General features: G+C 41.3%; 2 protein-coding genes across 2 annotated transcripts in view; one reads left to right on the forward strand and one right to left on the reverse strand.

Annotated features, from left to right (window-relative positions):
- Positions 1–2,911, reverse strand: part of CPS1 (carbamoyl-phosphate synthase 1) — a 175,043-nt gene extending 172,132 nt beyond the window's left edge. The window contains exon 1 of the mRNA XM_072040456.1: positions 2,570–2,911. The gene's annotated coding sequence lies outside the window, so the exon portion shown is untranslated. The remainder of the gene's footprint in view (positions 1–2,569) is intronic.
- A 5,571-nt stretch (positions 2,912–8,482) lies between these two features.
- ACADL (acyl-CoA dehydrogenase long chain) lies at positions 8,483–24,519 on the forward strand. The gene is made up of 11 exons (XM_027461394.3): positions 8,483–8,642; positions 10,589–10,750; positions 13,019–13,156; positions 13,568–13,732; positions 14,685–14,751; positions 15,823–15,987; positions 16,552–16,653; positions 17,910–18,023; positions 20,069–20,196; positions 22,413–22,499; positions 24,190–24,519. The coding sequence occupies exons 1-11, from the start codon at positions 8,569–8,571 to the stop codon at positions 24,281–24,283; spliced, it is 1,296 nt and encodes a 431-aa protein (XP_027317195.1). The 5' UTR covers positions 8,483–8,568; the 3' UTR covers positions 24,284–24,519.
- The last annotated feature ends 7 nt before the right edge of the window (positions 24,520–24,526 follow it).

The raw sequence follows: 24,526 nt of genomic DNA on the forward strand, positions 1-24,526 counted from the left end.
GTTTTTATTCCATTGATAAACCCCATCCCTACAGGTACCCAATCTGAAAGCACAACTTGGAAATGCATAAAAAGCTCTGGTGTGTTTTTTATGAGCTGCCGAGCCTTCTGCTTTGCCTCAAAAACAACTGAAAAGTTAAACTTGTTGATTTGACCTACTGCCCACATGCTAGTAACCCCTGCATTGCTCAGAGCTCTGATCCTGGGGGATGCTCCTGAAAAGAAAGGCCTCCTCTCCTTATTTTTTGCTTCCTGAGGAAAGATGTGCCCAGCACCAGCAGCACCACACTGCACTCCCATACAGCACATGCTTGCTGAGCTCCTCAGCTCCTCCTCACCCCAGAGAGAGAGACCGGAGACCCCAGCAGCTGCAGAAGGCTGCCCTGCATCTGTTCAGGCTCCCAATGGAAAGAGTGATTCTCAGTCTTGGTCATCTGACACCTCTTGCTATCATTGCATTTGCTTTGTATTTTAAATAGAACATTGTTAATGAACATACTTTCCATTACTCAAAGCAATTGAGTTTAACTCCTCAGGAGCAGGGCTAGATCCCAAGGGAAAGGTCAAGCTGCAAAACGCTGGCCCTTGGCACACAGGACTATGGAGGGTGACCAATACCACAGAGCTGGCACCATACAAAACCAAGGCAGAAATGGCAGAACAACTGAGGAAAGGTAGCTCCAACACATGCCACCATGGAAAACCCAATGAGGAAGCTCAGACAAAGGCATCCTTCTGGCAGAAAAATTTGCACGTACAAGGCTCCTGACTGAACAAAGTCCTCTAATGTAACCCATCCAGGGATGTAAGCCTGCTCCCCCATAGCAATATTTTCTTCTTTTCCACACAGCTCCCCTTTTACAGTATTTCATACCATTATTACAAGATCATTCCACTTCAGCAGGTTTTCAAACTAATCTCAGTTTTTAAACTGAACAGGTTCAGTCTTTTTCCAAGCAGTATCTTGTTGTCCACGTAGCCCTGATGTAGCTTAAACCTGCATCCTTCTTACAGCAGGGAGGCTGACTTTTATAGGGGTACAAGGAAGGGCTTAAGGGTCTCATGAAAAAAGAACAATTCCTTAGTAACCTATTATTTCTCATTTATTTTATCATGAAGAATGCCACGCTTCCCCATCTACCCAGGTACTTACATTTATTTCAGAATGAAGACTGAAACATTGCTGAAGATACAGGATTTCACATCTACCTTCTAGATTAATTGGCACAGCATACATGTATATCAGAGCACAGGTTATTAGAGCATTAAACTGAACTTTCCATTACCAAAATCTATGGTTTGGGAGGATGGTATAGATTAGCCCATAAACATTTCATTTCTTCACTAATGTAGCAATGATAGGCAGCAGCACTCCTAAATCAAACTGTTTGTTGTAAAAGAAAGGCTATTGCCAATCCTCTGGAAAGGTTTCACACTAAGAAACATACAAGGGAGATTGACAAAAAAGCAATAAAGACATGTGCACGTATTTCCTTAGCAGCATGAAAAGTATTACAAGACAGATAGTTCATGCTGATTAAAAGAAACAGCCATGATAATTGGTATTCATAATTATACTCTGAAGTATACACAAAAATGCAAAGTGGTTTAGAGACTCACTTCCCAAAGCAAGCAAGGTTTCCAGACAGTTTTCCAGACTTCCTGATGCTCCATAATAATAAAATGTCTCTTTTCTTTGAGAAGATCCTCTTCCCAGGCTCTCAGCCCCCATTAAACTCTTTCCACCACCACCCCCAAGGGCTTGGGCAGACACAAGCCCTGTTGAATCTCAAAAGCCCTAGCAAAAGTAACAGAAAATTCTCTCTTTCCAGGTAAAAGGAATTTATTGCTTCCTACACCCTAGTAACAGAGGACATGCACATCCTAAACTGCACATCCCTCCATAAACAGCATGTATGTTAACACACACCATACACCTAGTACCCCAGGGGAGACCAGGGATGCGTGTTTTGGCTCTGTCCTTTAGCTGTTACGCTTCTTAGGTCTACCAAACTGGAGTCAGAAAAACAAAATAAGTTTTATCTTGTCTTCCCAAATATCAGCCCTCCAGATTGCTTGCTCAAGAAAGAGCTTTCTTCGGGTCTTTGTGAAAGAAAAAATGATTCATTTTTTATTCCACACTATACCAAACACTGCCGTTTTTCAAGCTGTTCTCCACACAAATGACAGCACTTATTTACCGCCTCATTAATTTAAGAAGTGATTTCAGTCCAAAGTTTATCATCTGTAATGCTCCTGCATACCCAAAAAGTTAAATTTGGTTTTAATCAACAACAAACATTTCTGCCTTTGTTTAATTTACAAGGCTTCTTCTGCTCTATTCCTTCATAATTCAGGACCATCACTGATCTTTTAAGTGAGGACTGATGTTATTACTGGATATTTTGCACCTCCCTGATAAAATAAAAACCGTCAGTTAGATGAACCATATAGGTCACATCACACATATCAAGAACAATTTAAAAAGAGCAGGAGTTACCTACTTTTTTTTTTACAAGTTTGCTAAGGTTCTGGAACAAGCCAAACCCATAAGGGAGGTCAATACTTACACAAGCTCAGATTGCAGCCCTGCTACCGTAAAACAGCCCTGCTAAGCACTACAGGGCAACGCAGAAAGGTATAATGGGATGGTTGCAATCTCTAAACCCAACACCTACACCTGTGTGAGACTGGTGCTCAGCTGATTCAGGTTCTTGAAAGCTATGAAACATCTGTTAAAGAAATCCTTTGCTCCCCAGTGTATGTTAAAGTGACTACATTAATCTGTGCAGGTCTGTAGGAGCTTCCATCACCCCAGTTCTGCACTACTCCATTAAATACAGACCGACTCTCTCCCAGCCCCTTGCTACACTGGGGATAAGAAAACTTACTTTTCTATTTGCCTGCACTAATAGGTGGCTCCTGGCCTCTGTGTCTAACACAATTAGCACAAAGCAGGGGAATGAATTCATAGCACAAGCTGCAACTGAGACCTCTCAAGCTCATTTCACACCACTAACACTGAACTGGTGAGAACATTTTTGGTTAATGCTTGAGTTAGGCTGGATCTCAGCTGAAGACCCTGAAGGAAATGGAGGAAATGCTGAGTATCTCGTTAGCACTATAGCATCCAAACCCTCGGAGATGGTTAATTGAAAAAACAAACAAACAAACAAACAAACAAGAAATGTTGCAATGTATTCTGCAAATAAAATACCTAAGATTATGTAGAAAAGCTACACAATTTGGAATCAGGAGACCTTAGCATCATAGTTACTTGGCACTTATAAAGAAACAGCTAATGGGACTGATCTCAGCATTAACTTTATCATTTGAGCACTATTAAAGCAGTCGAATGGAACGGCTTTCCCTCAAATACCAAACAAATAATGAATGTGAAGTCTGAGGCTGTAAGCATTGATATTGCTTGAGGAGAGACACTTTAAAAAGCTATTGGAAGTGCTTGCTGCCAGCACACAGGATGCCACTCGTCTTGATTCTGATATAATAGAGAGCAAAGAAGTACATTTTCATCCTTGTATAAATACACCATTGATTACATACGCAGGCAGTAAACCAGTTCTGGGAGATGAGGCCATATGTGCACAGCCCTGTTTCAGACAACAATACTTTCAACCTCCAGCAATATAAATTTCACATATTAACATACATTGTGTTCAGTAAATGCCATTGTGTGCCTTTTACATTCAGAAACTGCAGCTCTGATCTGTGTCACTTGAAAAATAAGTAAATTTTAAATGGTCTGTGTCTGATGTACATAGGCCAACAGATCTGAGTAAGAGACAAACTTTGCTGAATGTTTGAATTCTTCACAGCCATCTTTGCGAACTTTTATCCCATGCCATGTGCTAAAGGGAACATAGACTGATGAACATCTCAGTAGCTGAAGTTTCCTTCGGTGGTTACTGACCTAATAAATTCTCCCTACAGTTGAAACCCCTCCAACTTCTTCACTGGGAGTGCTGCTGTTCCTGAGCTCTGATGGAAATGATTTTGAAAAAAAATTTCTGAGTAACTCACATAATCCTGCTCCAAATCAGTATCAGCACATGTTGAAAACTGCTGACAGCTGCCCAACTACTAGAAGAAGATGTGCTGGCACATGTGTGCATGAGAAGCCTTCACAGACTCAAGACCAGCACCCTAGATTGGCAACTCCATTTTAAACATGATGGTTTGAAGTTTCTCATAAAAAGACATGAGGAAAAAAACCTTGTCCCTCGGATGGACATCATCATCTTCAGGCCAAGCCATGTTCTCTGCTCATGAGACTTACACACTTGATTCCCACATCCCTCTCCTTGCTGATACCCAGCTGACTGACTTCCCATAAGGGTCTTGAAGGGCTGTGGTGTCTCTCCAGTGAGAAGGAGCTGGATCTCCTGGTAGCGGTGTGTCTATATGCTACGTGTGGTCAGCGAGTGAGAGCCTGACTGTGGTGCTCTGTCAGGACGGAGGAAGGTTACCAGCGCCCCAAAGGAGGCCCACCACTCATCGGCCACAGTCTCCCTGTCACATCACATCACACACGCATATTAACACCGTGTAACCCCAAGCAAAGGCTCACTAAGGACAGTCACATATCAGAGGAGACGTAAGTTGAGAGCCTGCATCTTGTTCAAGCTTGCCCTGCACTATAATGCCAACATAGAAAAGTTGGACAAAGATCATGCAGGTCCCCTGATGGCCAGACATGCTAAATTGGCACCTGGGCTCTTCTTGAAAGAAGACAGCACATAACCTTTAAATAACCTACTCAGAAACCAAAGCTCTAGGGTATTCATATCAGACATGAATAGTTGGGCACTCTCTTTGCAAGAGACTGAAAGTCTAAACAGGGAATAAAGAGCTTTGTGAGAGGGCTCAGTGCTGTCTCTTACTGTGTTTTCAAAGCTTCTGTTTTTTCCTGCAGCTTGACTTTATAAACAGCAGCACCACTACATGTAGCAAGGCAGAGGAATACACAGAATCATTTTAAAATGTCTTTTAAAAGGAGTCTCTGTTACCCAAACATGTAGACAGCTGAGGCCCTCTGGCAGAAGTTGTCACCTTCAGGGCTTGTACCCACTGTTTACCTGCTGTCTGAAGGCCTCCGTTCAATGACTGATCAGCTGTGAAAAACATACCTGCAAGTGGTTCCTCCACTTCAAACTGGATATCAAAAATGATTTAAAAGTCACATACATGCCAAATGCACAGGAAAAGCTCTAAGAAAAACTAGGACATTTGCATTCAAGGCCTGCAGTTACATGTAGTTTCCCACATAAAATCATCTGTTGTCAAAACTAAATCTAACACACCTATTCCTAGAAGAGAACGTGCTTGCACAGCAATAGCTGCTGCTGCAGATGTCATAGGATTAATGATGTCCTAGTCCTGGAACACAAGTGGAAGCTTGTAGATGGCTTATTTGACAGAAAAAAAATGCATGCAATGGGATTTGATTGCTCAATTCCTTTATAATTGTTTACCTGCAGTGGAAATAAAAGACAGCAAAGAATAACTCTGAAAAAAAAAAAAGAAAAAAAAAAAGAAGAGAATTCCTGACAAAGAACGGTTCAGACCTGGAAAGCCTTGCACAGTCTTTGTATCTGGAGAAGATACACTCCTCAGATGAAAAATAGGAACATTTTGACCAAAACCAGAACAAATTTCATTTAATCTGTCTTACCCACAGATCTCCACTTGAACACTTTTTCTCCAGGTAACCTACAACTTCCTTGTTTATAAGTTTTGCATTTTGCTAGGCCCCATGCACTTTTTCAGCATTATAATGCTTTAAATTACATTCCTTTTAGTAAACACATTTGACATTGTTCCCAAAAAAGGAGGCACTGAAGAGACTATGTGTTCTTTCCAGCTGTAGCAATGACCTATAAATGCTGAAAATCATAAAAAAGAGCATAAATAGTGACCCAAAAGAGGGGTTCAGCCAAACCAAATTGCGACAAAGCCCAGATGTCACAGTGTCCTCAGATCTGGGCAGTAATGCACTGTGTTAGAGCCCCCTGAATCAGTGCCTTAATGACATGCTGGCAGCACTTATGGTATGAGAAAGGTGGTGATACTAATGCTGTGTATGACTGGGGACTGTAGTGCTTACTGGTATAACACAGATTGCTCTAGCAGTTTGGAGTCTTAAAGGACAAAGTCTGGCACTAGCCACACAATATGAGAGCAGGAGAGCTACTAGTTCAAGAGAATTTATGACTATGAATGTATGGCAATCTGCATCTCTCCCCTGAGCTGCCTGTACCACAGGTCAGGATGGACAGACAGGCCATTTACAGGTATGGCAGATGACCTTAACAAAGAGAAAGATTCACCATGAAGAGGGGGAAAATCAAAATTAGAGACTCACCCTGTGACTATGTCCACATGAGGAATGAAGATGCAGAGACCAGAAGGAAGGTGTACACCACTGTCACTTAACACAGTGCTGCGTGTTAAAAAGAAAATAATTTTTCTTAATGTCCATTTTTTTCACAACCACCCTTATTCCCCCCTCCTCCCCCCCCCAAAAAAAAATATAAAAGAAAAATATAAAAAAAAAGAAAAATAAAAAAATATAAAATATAAAAAAAGAAAATATAAAAAGAAAAATATCACTCTGCTTGCCACATGTCTGAGGCATTTCCTGACCTCAGGAACTGACATAGGAAGCCTAGGCAAAGCTTGTTTTTCTGTGGCTTAGGGCAGCAGCTACCATCTCATAGCTCTTTTATAATTTTATCCTGTGTGTGGACAGTGGGATTTGTCCTGCCAGATCTCATCACTGCAACAAAGCCACCAACTCTGTGAGCAGGGTGACCAGGGCACCCCCAAGAACGTGAATCTCCTTCTCAGCCTCAACAGACCCAGGACCAAGGTGCTACGCTCACGCCGGAGCCAGTCCATGGGGTGCACTCCATGCATGATGGGACCTCACAGGCAGGCTCACATCTTACCTCTGGGCACCCAGATTCTGCAATTCCTACCAGTTTGTTTTATTCATTCCCTCTTGACACTCTTCTGCATTAACACTTTCCCCTGCATGCTTCTCTCCTGCCTAATCCGATATAATACAGGATCAGGCTCCTGAGTGAAAAAATGGTGTGTATTTTCTGGCTGCAGTTAGTTTTCTGGTAAGGGTGCTTCTGGTAGCACAAACTCTGCATTGCCAGAATATCAGAGCAAAACCAGGAGAAGCAACAGTCCCTTCAGGATGCCCATCAGTAGCAACAGCAATGCCTCTGGCGCCATCGTGTGGCTTAGGCACAACATTGCTGAACAAAAATGAGGAATTTTTGTCTGTTAAAAAGAACACAACAGGTTTAGACTATGGCCTGATGTACAGAAACACCCAGATCACGGGAATTCTCTCAGAAAATTATGTTCTATTCACCTCCTTGTAAATTACTAGCTTTAGAATAACGACTTTGAAAGCTATCTTCTGTGTCACTATGCTTTTGAGTTCTGAGCCACTTCAGTTTTTTTGTTTTTGTTTTGTTTCTCAACAAATATGAGGGTTTGAAACCTCCTTTTTGCTTATGAATTTGTGCCACCTCATGACTCCAGGAGATAATGCCTGAAGTTTCCCCTCCACCATGTGGGGAGAGAGGAAAGCATGTAAAATCTCACTGCCTGGCGCTATATATTGTTTTAACCCAATCCTCATCACACTTGGCGATATTTTTTTTCTAGGCAGTTTGTATTTCAGGGCTTTGTTAAAGGAAACAGGCAGGAGCTCCTTCCTGAGTGGAAAGATGCTCTTTGATCCTCAAAACTTTCCCAGGTGGCTGACCCAGGAGAGAGGGGATGCCACCAACAAAGCCCTGGGAGAAAGGGCATAGCAGGGATGTGGTCCTGAGGTAAAAATAAGAGCACCAAAAATTTTGGCACACTTGTTCTGTAAATTAAAACCCACCTGGGGCCTGTGGAGCTGTGTGGTTGCTGAGGACAGTGAAAGGTGGCTCCTCTTGGGCACAGCCCTGAGGGACAGCCCCATCCCTGAGGGGACATTGCCTCAGAGGAGGCAGGACAGAGCCGAATCAAAGGCGTCCCAGAGGTTGGGAAGGATTCATGCCCGGTGAAATCACTCAAATAACCTTTAAATAACTCCCTGAGTGCACAGCCCCTTGCACCCCAGTGCCCACTCCCCTCTTCACCTGAGCCACGATTGTTTCTGCTTCCTCACTTCCTTCCATAACGTGATTTCCAAACTACACTTCAAAAAAAAAAACAACACAGCTATTTCAACATAATCCTATTGTAAACATGGATGGATTAGAAGGAATTGATAAACGTTTTATAAACGAAGGTAGGCAGAAGCGTGCTTCATCACACAGGCGCGTATTTCATGACAGCCTTCAGGAAGCAGAAATCCTTCCCCTTACAACACAGGGCAAGGAGGGGAGCAACGCCTCTCTAACTGCAAGCCGCCGCTGAACAAACCGAGGGATTATATATTCTGCATGGAAATATAAAATCAACCCCCGGGGAGGCGCCCTAGCAGCCGCGATCGGCGGGGGGGGCCTGGTGCTGCCTCACCGCCACGCCCCGGCGCAAAATGGCGGCGCGGCTGCTCCGCCTGCGTGGGCTCCTGAGGGCCGCCGGCCCCCGGCCCTTCTCTGCCCAGGCCAGGTAGGGGGGCACCGGGACGCGGTGTGGGCACGGCCTCGGGGGCTCTGGGGGGGCTTCGAGGTGTGGGGGGTGGCGTGGACGGGTGGGGGGTGTGTGTGGGGGTGTCCGGGTGGCTGTGTTTGGGGCTAGAAAGGGGAAGGAGCCCATCAGGGGAGGCGATGAGAGAAGGGGGGTGTCGGTTCGGTGGGCGTTGTGTGGGGGCACAGGTGGCTAGGCTGATGTACAATGTGCACGTTTAGGCACAAATGTGTGTGTTTTCCTGTCTGTGTGGGGGTGGTGTGTGTTTGTGGGGTTACTCACAGTGTGTGTACCCATCTATGTACGTGTATGTGAGCAGTGTTCATGCCTGTATGTATCCGGAGGGGTTATAGGCATGTGCTCATGCAGCAGGAAACTTTTAGGCACAGGTACAAATCTCTAGCTATATAAATGTGTATATATACATCTACAGGTGTCTATCTATATGCGTATATTGGTGCCCCACTCGCAGGAGGGCTGCCAGGATCCGGGCGAGCCCCCTGAGCATCCTGGCCCCAGCGGTTTCGGGAGCGCCCTGGCAGGGCTGAGGCTGACCTTTGCTCCACTTCTGGTCACGCTCAGGGACACGGAGTCCCGGTGGTGACAGCAGGTGACAGGGAGGACGTGTCCTTGCCCTTGTGAGACACGCTGACCTGCTGCAGGAGAGATTTTAGGGGGAGCAGCAGGGCCCCGGTGGCCTTGGGTGGCCTCTGAATTTTGAGCTGTGCCACTGTGGGGTGGTGGAAGGTGGTGGAAGAGCCCTCGTCTGCGTGCCAAGTGGGCTGTGCGCCCCGAGTCAACAAAAGAGCCAAAAGAGCCGTCTTAAATGTAGCTCAGTGTTGTCATAAGTAGCTTTAAAAATAAGCTGCAGCTTTTTGGGGAAGTCCGTTGTATACCTAGCATGGGAAGCCTGAGTCTGAAAGCACAGCAAGCAGGTTATGATACTGCATAGTTTGGGGCAGGACTGGAGAATCTCTTTTCCATTATAACGTAGCTCAGGTCTGTGGGTATAATTTCTGCTGTCTTGTGGCAATAAAGTAAAAGCAAGTCAAAGAACCCAACACACAAAGGTGAGAACTGAAATCTCACTTCAGCCATAAAGTGGTATGTCCTTTACGCTGTAAGCTCCTGGAAAAGTTTTAAACCTTACTGACTTTATTTATGCTTTCCTCATGTGGTTTCCACTACTGAAATCTATCACTGTTTCAGTTTTCCTTTTTTTTTTTTTTTTTTTAAATAATAAAAGAACCTTATTTTTGCAGATGTTGATGTTAAGAGTTCTGTGATGATTAACCTTCTGTGCTAGCCTTTTAACGTATGCAAAAATACTAAAAGCTAGGAGATGTTAGTATTATTTTCGAAGTTAAAACTTTGCAGAAGTTTCTGATAATGCAGGGTCTAATACAGCTGTAAGAGTGTGTGAATCCATGTTGTACTTTTATTTTGGAGAGTTTAAATTTTTGCTATTACGGGTCTCAGGTTCTGGGTCTTTGGGGACCGTGTATGAGATGAAATAAATAACAGGAATGTAACAGTAAAGAACAGGTTGTGAAGGATCACAACCCACAAAAAACCTTTGCTCGTTCAAAAAGTTTGTTATTTGAAGTTGAACTGAATTGCTTTTTGGGGTTGTGTCATGGGGGGATGAGGAGGTGGTGATTTTTAGCATCTCTGAGGATGAAAATATTTATCCCCTTACTTATATCTTATTGTTTTTAATTTATTTGAAGTGTTAAGGACAAAATGTTCTTGCTTTACTGTCTCAAAGCCCAACAAAGTACGGTATTTATTGCAAGTATCCTTTGGATGTAATAGCAGGTTAGACTTGTGATATGAACTAAGTTTAGCAGGCAGATGTTTCCTTTCTTGTAAAAGGGTTACGTAAATAGGGATAACTGTTCAAACAGATATTCGCTTTTCTTTTTTAGCCCTGCACAAGCTGAACAGCATGGCACAAAGCGCCAAGAACCCTCTTCAGCTAAAAGTTTAACCGATATAGGAACTCGGAGGATCTTCACATCCGATCATGATATCTTCAGGGAGAGTGCCAGGAAATTCTTTCAGGAAGAAGTGCTGCCTTTTCATGCAGAGTAAGATACCTTTCAAACATTCTCGATTGCCAAATAGTTTGCTTTTATTCCAAATACGCTTTTTTGGGTGTTACTTAATATGACAAGATAAACAGGGTATTTGTTTTCGTTTACCTTCTATTTTCAAATTGACTTCATTAAAACAAACCTGCCTATAAAATTTATGTGTGGATGAGTTGCACACAATCAAAATTCACTGAATACTGAGCTGCCATTATCATTTTAGGCATTTAAGCAGGACAAATGCAGTCTGTAGAGTTTTAGCCAAAGTATCCCTATTAACTCTGACACTGGTGTCTTGATGGTAAAGTTAAGGAGACAGTTACCATATTGTCATCCAAAAAGCATTAACGTTGTGTCTGGATTAGTGCAATGGATATTGCAGATATGGTCCATGCAGGATGGTAAGCTGGAGTATGCATTACCCAGAAAATTGCACAAAATATTGTGGTTTAAATTTGCATGTTTTTTTGCTTCTGTGGAAGTGTGCATGCTCTCTTCTACACAGTAGAAGTGTCATTCTTCCACTGAAATGGAGCTGGAGTTTTTTTCCCCTTATTTTAGTTGCATAATATTATAGTTGGGGGAGGTGAGATGGGAAGGAACTGAGAATGTGGTTTTTTGAAGCATTAAGCTGCAGTACTGTCTTGAGCAATTCTACTTTACCTGAAAAACATGCCTGTAGAAGCAATGGGAGGGCCAACGAAGGGCTTATTCTTCAGTCATGCTGCAGGATAAATTTCTTGATGCAGTTCAAAGTGTATCTACATACAATCGAGATAGCACAACTGAGTGGGTGAGGTGTTGTGGCTCTAGGGCTGAAATGAACAGCAGGAGGCAAAGGAAACTGCTTATGTCAGGATTGTTGCCAGGTTGTTTTTTGTTGGTTTTTTTACTCTCTAATCAGGACCTCAAAGTCATGAAAAAGTGGATTTTCCACTACATAATCATATTCTGTGCACAAAACCAGATATTTTCCTTCATCTTTTGGTAGAATGACTTCTGTTTACAAAGCTGCACCAGATACTGGATCTGCGTGAGGTTAATTATGATCTATGTACTAGCTTGCTGACAACTATTTCCTAGGTAGGTTGGAACAAGTCAGACTTGTGTTCTTGCGTCACTTCAGTGACCTCTGAACCATTTTGTTCTCACACCTTTGAAGTAAACAAGGAGGCTTCAAGCACAGAATACCAGTTGGCTAAGTCAACATGAAGAGGCTGGCGTGGCATCAATGAACATGGATGGTTGTGAGAAGAAGTATTAGCGATGGGTGATGTAGAGACAGGAATATTTTGTCCCCCCCTGAAAATGGGGGGACAAAAAAAAAAAGCAAATATGGTCGTTAGAAGGATTTGTTTAAGATTTCCAGCACAGGAGCAAAAGCTCTGGGAATAAGCTTAAGTGTATGTGGGATAAGATACATTATTAGCTGTGGATAAAGTGCTGTGGTACAGCTCTAACACACACGTGAGTGCATCAGAGGAATCTCTCGTCCAATTTATCTACCATATTATTTCAAAAGTGTGACTTAAAAAAAAAAAGCTGTGCCATTAATAGCCATCCAACTTCCTAATATGTTGGCGAACTCGGTAAAAAGGTACTATTTTTCTGAGAACAAGTGATTCCTGTACTTTTAAATCTGCAGACTGTCAGCAGATGAGCCTTAGCTATCTATTTGTGGACTTGAAACCACCGTGCAGCGTTAATTTACCAAAGTACAGTGCAAAGTACACAGACTGTTTTTTTTCTTTAGGTTGCTAATGTGTTGACGTGTCTTTCTTAAAAAGCAGTTCTCACTGATGGGTTTGAAATCTTTGACAAACTGATGTGTTTATATGCATTTTGTATGTGGGGAAAATAGTGTCTGGAAGATAAGTAATTATCCAGATGGTTGTGGCTTAATCTCCTAAATCCTGGTGTAGTGCTCAGACCACTAGGCAGCACAGCCTTTCATAACAAGGCTTAAAGAGATGTTGGGTTATATATTGGAAACAGGAGTTCAAACGTGTTATATAGGTGATGTCTGTGGAATGCCAGTGGCGTTTGTGGGCTTGGAGGATGGCAAACCTGTTATTAAGCCACCACTTCTTAGCTGGGAAATGTAGTTGTCTCTGCACCCCACTTGTATATTGCTGAGACTGAAAGTCTCTCTCCTGAGCAGTGAAACCTGGCTGCAGGTGCTCTAGTGGGAAGTGGCAGCCATGACAAATGAGAGGTAGCACATGGGGAATTTAATGGATGACTCTGTTCTTGTGCTGTTTGCAGGTGGGAGAAGGATGGCCAGGTGAGCAGGGAGCTCTGGGAAAAAGCTGGACAGCAGGGCTTGCTGGGTGTTGCTATTGCTGAAAAGCATGGAGGCATTGGAGCGGATATTCTCTCTTCTGCCGTGGTCTGGGAGGAGCAGTAAGTACTAGACACTTCAGGAACGGTTTCAATCATGTTATCAATAAACTGTTTTCGTCATAAGAATTCCTCTATGGTTACAGAAAATAGTGTTTCTCATGAGAAGGATACTTTAGACCCATATAAGTCCCTCCTGCTTTAAGTATTCCAGGTAATTGTTTAAGTAATAAATGTCATTGTGCTCTACTGCTAGAACCGAGGGAAGCACTTTCATTAGTCTTCTAGGTCATACAACAATTTGGCTGTGAACGTATGTTCTATAAATAACAGTACAAATGCCACATGTTCAGGTTATGTCAGACTTCTGTGGGGTCGGGCTTTCTTTCAGTGTTGGGGCCATGTTGTAAAGTTGTCAAGTTCACTGTTTAAATTCCTGCCTGAACTGTTTTGCTTTTTTCTCCACTTTCCAAGGATGTACGTTAACTGTACTGGCCCAGGCTTCAGCCTTCATTCAGATATAGTCATGCCTTACATTGCAAACTATGGCTCTGAAGAACAGATTAAGCGCTTTATCCCTGAAATGGCTGCAGGCAAGTGTATTGGTGCCATTGCCATGACAGAACCTGGGGCTGGCAGGTAAGCTAAAAACAAAGACAGATGGTCATAATGTTATGTGCAGTCTACTGATTTCTCAGTGGAAAAAAATTCACAAACATCCTGGTTATATGGTCATCTTAGTAACTACACAACAACCTAGTATAGGTAGGACTTCAGACTTACAGATTACAGCTTTGTCATTTCAATATTCTTGCTTAGAAAGCATTTCCTTATTGTATTGCCATCGGCAAATATGCTTTGCATTTGCTTTTATAATATGATTTTATAGTTAATAATCTGCTTGTCATGTGAATATAATTTTAATATGAAATGTAATAAGGAGAAAATCACATACATCAGCAAAGAAGGCTTGACTTCTGTGGTATTAGATTTGTTTTGAAACAGAGCGTTGTATTGTTTTTTTCCCCTCTGAATCCTTTCAAAACAGAAGTGTCCTTCCTTTGCTGTCATTATTGAAGGGCAGACAGCACATGTTTTGGGTAGACACAGCTGATCAGGCCAGTTTCCAAAGCAGAGGAACAGGTGAAGAGCAAAAGCTTTTGCTGTCACACTTCTCCAGTTGGTAGGCATTGCCAACAGCTTTTTTGCAGAGCCTCTTCATTAGGACTGAGCCTGCTCGGAAGGTGTCCTTTTGTCTGGCATTTGTCTTCTGAAGCATGTCAGCATAAGGGGAGGCTGACCCATTACTGATACATTGGTGTCAGTTCTTGATTATTACCACCTCCCAAAAGCCAGTACATTAAAACCACCTCATGCTCTTGTACAGTGGCCTAGACTTACATCCCTTTCTGCAGTAGGCTTTTGGTTTCTGTTACACTCCAAACCATTTCACCGTGTTCCATTATCCTGTGCATTTTCACTGATTGCATGTAGGGATGGTATGAAGTCTACTTCATATTGGATAGAATTTAAGATACAAATTGCAACTTCTGGAATGGTTTCTTGAAGGACCTTTTGAATTTCGTTCTAGTGATTTGCAAGGAGTACGAACATATGCAAAAAAAGATGGAAGTGACTGGATTCTTAACGGGAGTAAGGTAAGTGAGCAGACCTACACCACTTGTAGCCTTTGGTAGTTGAATGCATTCAGTGAGGGATGTACACTGAAATCAGTGTTTCCTCCTAGTCCTTCCACTTTTTTTTCCAGTTGCTTTTTTAGTAAGACTTATATTTTTGCTATTGGCAATTAATGGACCAATTTATGGAAGGGTTTGAGCAGGTAGTTTTTTAGCTTTTAAATAATATCTAAATGCTTTCTTTTTCCTTGAACTGGAAGAAGTCCTGCATAGTATAATCAGAACCAGGGTTATTGCTCAGTGCTGAGGTTGAACAACAAAATATATGTGTTACCAATGTGAAATCTTCTGTGGCCTGAGTGGCTTGTTAAAATGCAAGCTGTGGAATCTTTATTCAGGAACCTGCTGCTCATATTAGAAAGACAAAACCACTGCATTAGATTCCAAGTGTATGCTGTCAAGCTGTTACAAAGCTGGCAGCATTAACCTCATCTTTTGTTCCCATAATAAGAAAGCAAGAGGGCAGAAGTAAAGTGTTGAAATAGAAGTGTGGGTTCAACAGGTGTGTGGTAGGGTTGTTTTTGTTTTTTTTAAAGCTTCATCTTTCTGTCCTCTTATTTTGTAACCCTGTTGGAATCATAGTACTGACAGAGACTTAAGGCCTTAGCAGAATTTCAGGTGGTGAGAATGCATGCAAGCAAACTTTTACAGTAGGTGTTTAAAAAAAAATACTCCCTTGTTCTGTGTAGTTGAAGTCAAGACTGTGTTTCTTTTGGTGGAGTTAGGATGAGTCATGGCAGGCGGATAGATAATTCTGCAGAACTGTAGTAAGCAGTTGTTAATAGAAACCATTAATAACGTTTATATTTTATACCTTGCTAACTCATCTTTTTTGAAAGAGAACCTCTCTTTTAATTTGTCTACAGTTGAAAGCACTTTCTGTCTTTATCATGGGACAGACAAAAGAAACAGATTTGTGTTCTTTAACTTCACAATTCTGATCCTAACCATACCTCTCAAACTAATCCTTCCCTTTGACAGACCTTTTTCTAAAGCAAGGTTTTTTTTGTTTTTTTTTTTTCCCTCATACAGGTATTCATCACCAATGGTTGGATGAGTGACGTAGTGATTGTGGTTGCAGTTACAAACCGAGAAGCCCGATCTCCTGCTCATGGAATCAGCCTTTTTCTGGTGGAAAATGGAACAAAAGGTTTCATCAAAGGACGCAAGCTGAACAAGATTGGCCTGAAAGCTCAAGTAAGTTAATACAACCTCTAACCCATAGTAGACTTGGAGGAATTCTAAAATTGGTTAATTCCTGGCACTAGCTAAATAAAGATAGAATGAAACTGTGGTGTTATCTTAACTCTTGGGCTTTAGAGCACAAAAAATATACATCCAGAGTATGTATGCTGAGTTTGCATATGGATGTGCAAAGCACATGATGCTCAAGGAGAGGTTACAAAGCTGGATTCCATCACTCTGAAGTTTGGATGGGATGGGATCATGATGCTGTCTTTAGCTTTGTAAACAGTGTCTGTAGAGATGGAGGAGAACAGTGAAAGGGTAGCAAGGCACACAGGTTACACTGAGGAAATTTCTACTTTGGTGCTTCAGGAAGTGTAACTGGATAAGGCCCTTAGCTGTCTACATTGCTGAAGCTGCTTTGAGTAGGATATGGGTGACCTCAGGAGGACCCTTCCAACCTAAATTCTTCTATGACTTAATGCAATAGCATGAAAAAATGGGGCGCAAAAAAAAAAGTGGAATGAAGAGATGAGAATGTCAGACTAAAAACCCTTGCACTTAAAATCCTTGTAGGACACAGCAGAGCTGTTTTTTGAAGATGTGCGGTTGCCAGCAAGTGCCTTGCTTGGAAAAGAAAACAAAGGCTTCTATTATTTGATGGCAGAGCTCCCTCAGGTAAGAGGAATGAAAGTGTTTGTTGTCTTTAGGAAGAACACAGAGACCCAACTTTTGTCATTGCAAGAATCTGCATTAATTTTAGAGATGATTGATCTTGGAGAGCCACATCTGTCTCAGAATTGGGATGTCTGTAAACAGCGTCCTTTTGATACTACTGCTTTTTACCTGAGTTACTCAGTTTCTACTGATAAATGTTTGGTTCTTTGGGCATTAGTAACAGTCTTGACATCCCACCAGCTCAAAGCCAGAGCTCTGAATCGCAGTTATTGAAGAACCTGAACCTTATTATATTAAAGAACGTGTCGGTTTTCTCATACAATTCTAGAATGGAAGTATGGAATTTTGCTCAATAGACTACATACAGCTTGGAGCTCTCATGCATTTGGCATTCTCTAATGAAAGACCAAGCGTTGCTGTTCTAGCTTTTCTAATTGCAGAACCATATTAAAGATACAAGTTTTTTTTTCTTTATCCATATAGCAAAGTAAAGAAGTTGTTACCAAAATGTCTTGCTAATGAAAATAACGCGGTTTGACTTACTGAAGCTTTGGAATGGTTTGGGAGGACAAAGAGGCAATGTGATTTTTTTCAAAACACAACTGTGCTTTGTCAAAACTGTTTGCCTCATCTGGTAAAGATCATGTTTATTTAATTTTATGCTGTGAGTAAATATGAAACCCGATTAAAGGAAATGTACTGCTTTAAAAAAAATAGATGCACTCACAGACAGATTCAATGGGAAGCATAAGATGACTTCACCTGTGCTAGAAGTAATTGTTCTGTACTTTGTTTCTCAACATGTTATGAGAGGAAGGAAAAACAGGCAGTGTTCTTGTAGGTTTTGTTTTTTCAAAGGTTGTCCTATTGAAATAGGTAAACAGTGTATTTTGTTTTTGTTTTGTGTTTTTATTTTTTAACTGAGCTGTGAAAACTAATAATTAAGCATAAATTAATGTGCAGCTTTCAGTCAGTCGGAGTCCTATGGTTGACGTGTAGCTGTTTTTCTGGGATGATGTTCTGTCAGCAAAATGACCAACAAGCCTTAAAAGTGGACTTTAAGCATCAAGACATTTGTCCCGCTCATTAATTTCAATAATGTAGTGTCTGGCTTGATCCCTAGTGTGACTTCTGCCCCCCTTTCTCAATGAACATTACTGAACATCTGTTTCCCAGTTGTGCATTTACGTGTGTGCGTCTGATGCACAGAAATGTAGGACTAATTCCCTTGGATTCTGTAATTTGTGTTTCTAAAGGAGAGACTGTTAATTGCTGATATGGCTCTTGCCGGCTGTGAATTCATGTTTGAAGAGACAAGGAATTATGTGAAGCAAAGAAAAGCCTTTGGGAAGACGATTGCACACTTACAGGTGAGTTTAAATTGTAAGACTTGTAAAGCCAGATGCACGATGGAATTTGTATACATTCGTATGTGTAATGTTGAGCAAGTGAAAGTCACTGGACTGTTACCAAAGGATTGCTTGCAGAGGCTTCACTCTTGGGCTGTGGCTGATTCTTTTATGCCCAATGTTTTTAAAAACCACTAAAAGGCAATGCGTGTATTTTAAGTCAATAAGGTACCCTACGGCAGTACTGCTTTTGGAAGTGAAACATGCAGTAGAAACTATACTGGCTTTTTGCTGGTGATGAAGTAAAAATATTTTTTTTTGCATTTAGTCTTGCATTTTACCATCAGAGGCCCTAATCACAGGGTTTATTACACCTGCTTGGATTCCTGTATGTGCCTGGAATCCTACAGACCGCAGAAGAGCTTGGTGCATGTGCAGGTACTGCAAAACTGCACATAATGCATCGCAGCAACATGATCTTTATGAGAGTGATGCTCAGGGTCCCCAAGCAGTGACCTTACTGCCTGAATGCCTGCAAAGGTGTTTGTATTCAGCTTTATGGGTGTAGTAACAAGATTCCTGAGCTACCAGGTAGCTGGGTATTCAAGTGATAGCATTATAAAACTGTTGGATTTACTGTTGGAGTATAGCTCACTTTTGACAGTGCAAATTAAATTGTATTTTGAGGCATGCTTATGCTATTTGGCTGTTGTCAGAAAGCCCAATAACATGGAAAGCAACCTTTGATGTAACTTTCCTGAAAACTTCATCATCTTTTAAGGCTGAAACAGACCAAGCTTGTGTGTTTCATCTGTAGGATAGGAGTGACTCCTACTTGTTGGAGGATGTTAGCTTCTTTTGATATGCTTCAGAGATAATTGGAACTCGAATATTTTGATTTTGTCTTTCTTTGTCAAAATCAAATACCTAATTACTGGGAATAGCAACAGAACTGAGCTCTTCAGAAGGGCTGGAATGGGAGGTATCTTTCAGGAAATCATGATCTTCATTTCTTTTTGAACTGAGTATTCAGAAATACTGGAATTTAGTATGTGCAAGGAGCAGATCTAACACAACAAATGTATTTTAAAGTTTATGTAGGTGTGGAATGCTTTCTGATTGTAGTAGTTCACTGTTCAGAGACCTCCAAAATAATGTTTTTCTAGGGTAAACTGTTGCCAAACAGTTTTTTTTTTTTTTGAGGCCAAAACTGAATCAAAAAAAAAAATCCATTCTTGCATACCTTTTCAGTTTCCTTTTTGCACTTAAATGTGCATGGAATCAAAAATCCATTCTAATTAGAGCATTGACTTGCCTAATTCTTTGTTTTTTAATACCGTACTGTAGCAGGACTCAGTTACAATAATTGTTTAGGGAAGCAAGAAGACTTATTCTATAAAAGTTTAGAACAGTGAGATTGGGCAAAACTTCTGTTCCTGTTTGGTGTTTTGATCCAGTTCCTACCAGAACTGCTCCAAGATGGTGACATACTTGCCTTATTGGATTTTAGGTATCCTTAGCAATGGATTTTACCTTTTCAATCTAGAAAGTCTTTTCCAGTGTGGCAGAACTCGGTGTCAGAAAAATTTCTGATAGTTGGTCTAAAAACTTCTTTGTTTTTGCACATCTCTTGGCAGTGCTTAAACTCTGAAAAACTGAATGCTCAGACAGTGCATCCAATGTATGATGAAATAGCTAGAAAACAGCTAGAGTGAAAGTACATGCTCCCACAAGGGGGAGCAGAGAGTAACAGCTCCCACTACCTCCTAACTCTGTGCTGTCTGGGAACTTGTTTTCAGACTGTTGGAGGGTTTTCCCCATAATGCCATGTTTTGAGTTGGTCTAGAGGATTAAAGGGCAATAAATGTCTCTAAGATTGGTAAAGATGTAATTGTATTGAAAACAAACTACATTTAAATATAAAGAGCCCGAACTGTTTTGAAACAGTGATATCTTACAGGAATGCTTCTAGAAAATGCTTCCCGTTCTACTTCAAATGTAGCTTAAAAACAGTACTACTTCTACTCTTTCTTTCCTCTGCCTTATCCGTCCACTCCCAAAATAAGACTGTACAGCACAAGTTGGCAGAAATGAAAACACAGATTTGTGTGGGACGAGCCTTTTTGGACAACTGTTTGCAGCTGCATGCAGATAAACGCCTGGACTCCTCCACAGCTTCTATGGCGAAGTATTGGTATGTGGTTGAAGTAATCTGGAAATGTTACTTGTATAACCTTAACGGGAGTCTAATAATAAAAACGCTGAACTGCTCATATTTGAACAAAAGATAAAATTACTGTCTGATTACTAACATTGTCAGTTTCTAGTAGGGGCCATCAAGTAGTCAACAACAGTCAGTTATGTTGAAAACCAGGGCTGCTAAACCAAATCAATTTTAAAGTAGTAGCATGCTTTTAAAATAGGCTTCTGTTAATACTAAGACCAGGACTCAACCTCAATTAAAAGTGAGCGTTTCATTGGTATTTAGAAAAAGTTACATATTTCTATAACAAAACATTTTTTTCTTTTTTTCTTAATCACAAGTTAATTTGAAGCACATATGATACAGAATACTTTTCAGTTAGCATTACTTAGCAATAGTTGTTTGGCCTAGCTACTTTTCGAAGCTATCTGGTTTTGGGAAGAAATAGTTGGCTACAGCCAGTGCTGCAATTGAGACTAAACAGTTCTTTCTTTTATTAGCCAGAACTTCTCCTCCCGCTCCCTGTATTTGATGGTGTTATCTGTTAACTTAGGCTTAACCAGAGAAACCTGGATGAGTAGGAGCATCTAAGATAAGGCACATGAATTTGTAATCTGTGTAGTTTTATCTTGGTTGTAAAGATAAGAGGAAAAAAGCATGCCAGACATTAACAAAAAATGTTATAGAAAATAGAGATTTACAGGTTCTAGACCTTCAAAAGTAAATGTAGAGTTAATAAGCAGAAAATGCTGATGGAATATAGTCAGAATACCTACTATGAAATGAAGGATTTTGTTTGAATGCTATTCCTAGCACTGTTTACCTAGAAATAACAGGTACGTAAGTAGACACATTCAGCTCTGAGGAGGAAGAAACAGCTAGTGCCAGGTCAGATGCAGACTTAACTTCCTCAACAGATTTTTCCAAAGCAAGGAATTTGAAACTCCCCTATCCACTCAAATGTTAGTGCCACAGTTTGTTGTGGAGTTCCCCATTCGCTATTAGAGTTCCCATGGCTCCTTTCCATAGCACTCTTAGATGGTCTAGAAACTGCTTGAAAGAAGAATTGCTTCATTCCCTAATATTCCAGGGGACTATCTCCCATTGATTTTGCTTATTAACTTTTGCCCAGTCAGTGACTTGATTTAGAGGTTGGGTGAATTTTGAAGTGTAGCTTGTGTCTCTCTCCTGATACCTGGTGAAAGGTCTGTAGACTTTGTGGTGGCCAGCTGTACTATATAGCTAAATTCGGAGATACATTTAAAGGCAGTTGGCAGTAACTCACTGTTGCAGATTTAAAATTGGTATAATAAACTGTAAGAACCTAGCTGGAGGGTTGGTTTAGAGAAAGGACTCCTCTTACATTCTTCCATGAAAAGCAATTGACTCTAGTGGTCATCGTCTTTACTTCTGTTATCACTCAAACTGGTTTTTTGTTTTTTTTTTTTTTTTTCCCCAGGTCATTTAACTTTAGCTTGAACTTCTAGTGAAGTTAAAATCCTAGCGGTTCTTATGTCTGATTTTCATTGATTGTTTGAAATAACATGAAGTATGTAGCTTGCCAGAAGCTGAGAGATGCAGCACATCAACTTCAAAGGGCATGTTATCCCTCACATTCTAGAGGGAAGGCTGACAAAACTGAATGCTTTAAGAAAATTATTTTAGATAATAAAATTATTGAATATTTTGCAGTGAGCCATCCTGTTTAAGAATTGAAGTATTCTTGCAAATTTAAAGCTGTAAAATATTTATGGGAAAATAAAGCATTCCCTAATAATGGTTATATTTTAAGAGCATCATGGTATGTTGGTGGTGGGGGGCAGAAAGCCTGCAGTGTTCTTAAATTTTATGATGCAACTGAAGGATAGGATCAGAGAATATACCAACCTGCTTTACAAAAGAAGTCTCTTAGCCTGTGAGAAAGGTAAACAGGTTTGTTTGTCTTGAACGCTTTCCTTCTCTGAAAGCTCTTCTGTAAGGGGAACAGATCTTAAATGGTTTTCAATTCAATGTATAGGTTTCTCATCACGCAGGAAGAAAATAGCCCTCACAATCTAAAGTATTTTAATGGCCAATGCTTTAGATCAGTTATATGAAATATAGCCAAGAAGTTGGCTATCTTTTTGCCTTGGTAACTTCTCTGTGTCTCTGGTAATGTTTCCCAGCATACATCCTTCTAACAACCAATTTCTTTTTGATCATTTAAGGTCGTCTGATCTCCAGAACAGCGTAGCTACTCAGTGTGTGCAACTGCACGGTGGCTGGGGGTACATGTGGGAGTATCCAATTGCAAAGTAAGTGTAAGATTTCAGACTTGAATGATGAAGGATTGCTAGCAAAGTAAAATGAGGCACTTTTACATCTACTTGTCAGTTGTTTTGTGTTAGTACTGATTTACTGTTCCTTTTTCATCATGTTTATTGAAGGGCAATCCTCTGTCCAGATGTCTGCAGGAAAGCTTTGTTTTGATCTTCCAAATAATTCATAACCTGTTGAGCAATTGCCTGTTTTTCACAAACAGAAGTTCTCCTTGTAGGAGTAATAGGGAGGAAAAGTATTTAAGAAAGAAAATGAGCTACTGTACATAATTTATCTGGAATTAAATATATATGCGTGAAGGGGAAAAAAGGTTGGTCAGCCTAAAGTTGGCCTAATACTGTAAAATAACAAGTTGCCTAATCAAGAGCATGAGTGGTTATGTTCAGCTTTCTGTACCTTTTCAAATGATAAAGCTGAGGGACTTGCATGTAGAGAGAGATTTGTCATTCCCAATTTCTTGCTTGCTTTATATGTTTTGGAACAGTTACAGAGTTTTTACCATTTCCGTACATTCTCTAGGAAGACTTTTTTTTTCTTATTTCTCTATATTCCATTGCCACAACAGGATATGTAGAGCTTCTGTTTTTAAAAAAAAAAAAAAAAAGTTAGAAGGGCTAACTTGAAGTTAAAAGAAAAATAGAAGGGTTAACCCCAGTTGTTACAAGCAGATACCTAGAGTTTGTTTTTTAAACTGAGCAGGTTTAGATTCGTTATTCTAAATATACTTAGAGTATGAAGAGTTACTTTCAACTGAGTGTTTAATGTGTGTTTTTAATGCTCGCATATTTTGTCAAGTGTCCTGCATGCTATCTCATTAAATAGGGAGGTCAGCAAGCCCTGCTCGGGGTGTCTTTGAAGTGCTGCTTATCTGTGTGTGCAGCGGCTGTCTGTATGGGGATGGTGATTCCTGTAGTTCAGCAACTGAGCTACAGGGATCAGGGATCATCTACGTGGATTCAGTGGGCTGCACTCTGTATAATGATGCAGAATTAGGATGGAAAAGCACACTGTCACCCCGTGTGCTGTCACCAGCCATGCATGTCCTGGGGCCAATTCCAGTTTGAGATGGGAATGATCTGGCTGCGTGCAGCTTTTCAGCTGCTGGCCCACATGGAGCTGGAGCTGGTACCAGCAGAAAGCTGTAGCCAGGCTGACGGGAAGAAAATTGGCACTTTTCCTCCCAAGGTGTTTAAGGCCCACCTGAAAGAAAGAACTGACAGCACTGGTAGCAGTCCTGTTGACAGGATCAGACAGGCCAGGGCATTAGAGCAAATTACCATGATAACTATCAGGTTGGCTCTGCAGGAGTTGTTTTTTCACAACAAGGAGGCACCTGGCTCCCAGAGGCGTGCTGTTGTCGATCAGGACGTGTGCAGGGGTGTTTTGGTGGCCAGAGTGGGGTTTTGGTGGCCAGAGCTGAGGTAGTGCACAGGGGATGTGAGGGAAAGAGGGAACAAGAAGCAAGGGGGGAAAAAGCGGTAGGAATCTGGTTTTGTAGAGCTTTTAAAACACCTTGATGTGTGTGAATCTCCTTAGAAATGGGAAAAATAGTGACTTTGAAAAGTGGGATATTCAAAGACAGAAGTTGGTACTTTTCTCTTTTTATTGTATATACATTCTGAGAAATGCTGATTTAAATCTTTTTTCTCTTTCCCCTATCCTCAGAGCTTTTGTGGACGCCCGCGTTCAACCCATCTACGGCGGCACCAACGAAATAATGAAGGAGCTCATTGCTAGGGACATTGTCAGTGACAAGTAGGGCGGGCGCTTGCCCCTCGGAGCCCAAGCCCGACCCCTTTTATAGTACCACATGGCTTAACCTCAGCCACCAGAATGTACGTACAAGAGATTCGCGTAGCGCACCAGCTCCTCCAAGCAGACAAAACCTCGAGAAGAGGGGCGGTGGCAGCAGGAGCAGCTCCCTGGGAGCCCTCGCTGTGCCCACGAAGCCCCGTGCCTTACCCCCGCTGCCCGAATAAAGCCTTTCTATGCACACCCCGCC

The sequence above is a fragment of the Anas platyrhynchos genome, chromosome 7 (assembly GCF_047663525.1).
Source record: "Anas platyrhynchos isolate ZD024472 breed Pekin duck chromosome 7, IASCAAS_PekinDuck_T2T, whole genome shotgun sequence".
Classification (NCBI taxonomy): domain Eukaryota; kingdom Metazoa; phylum Chordata; class Aves; order Anseriformes; family Anatidae; genus Anas; species Anas platyrhynchos.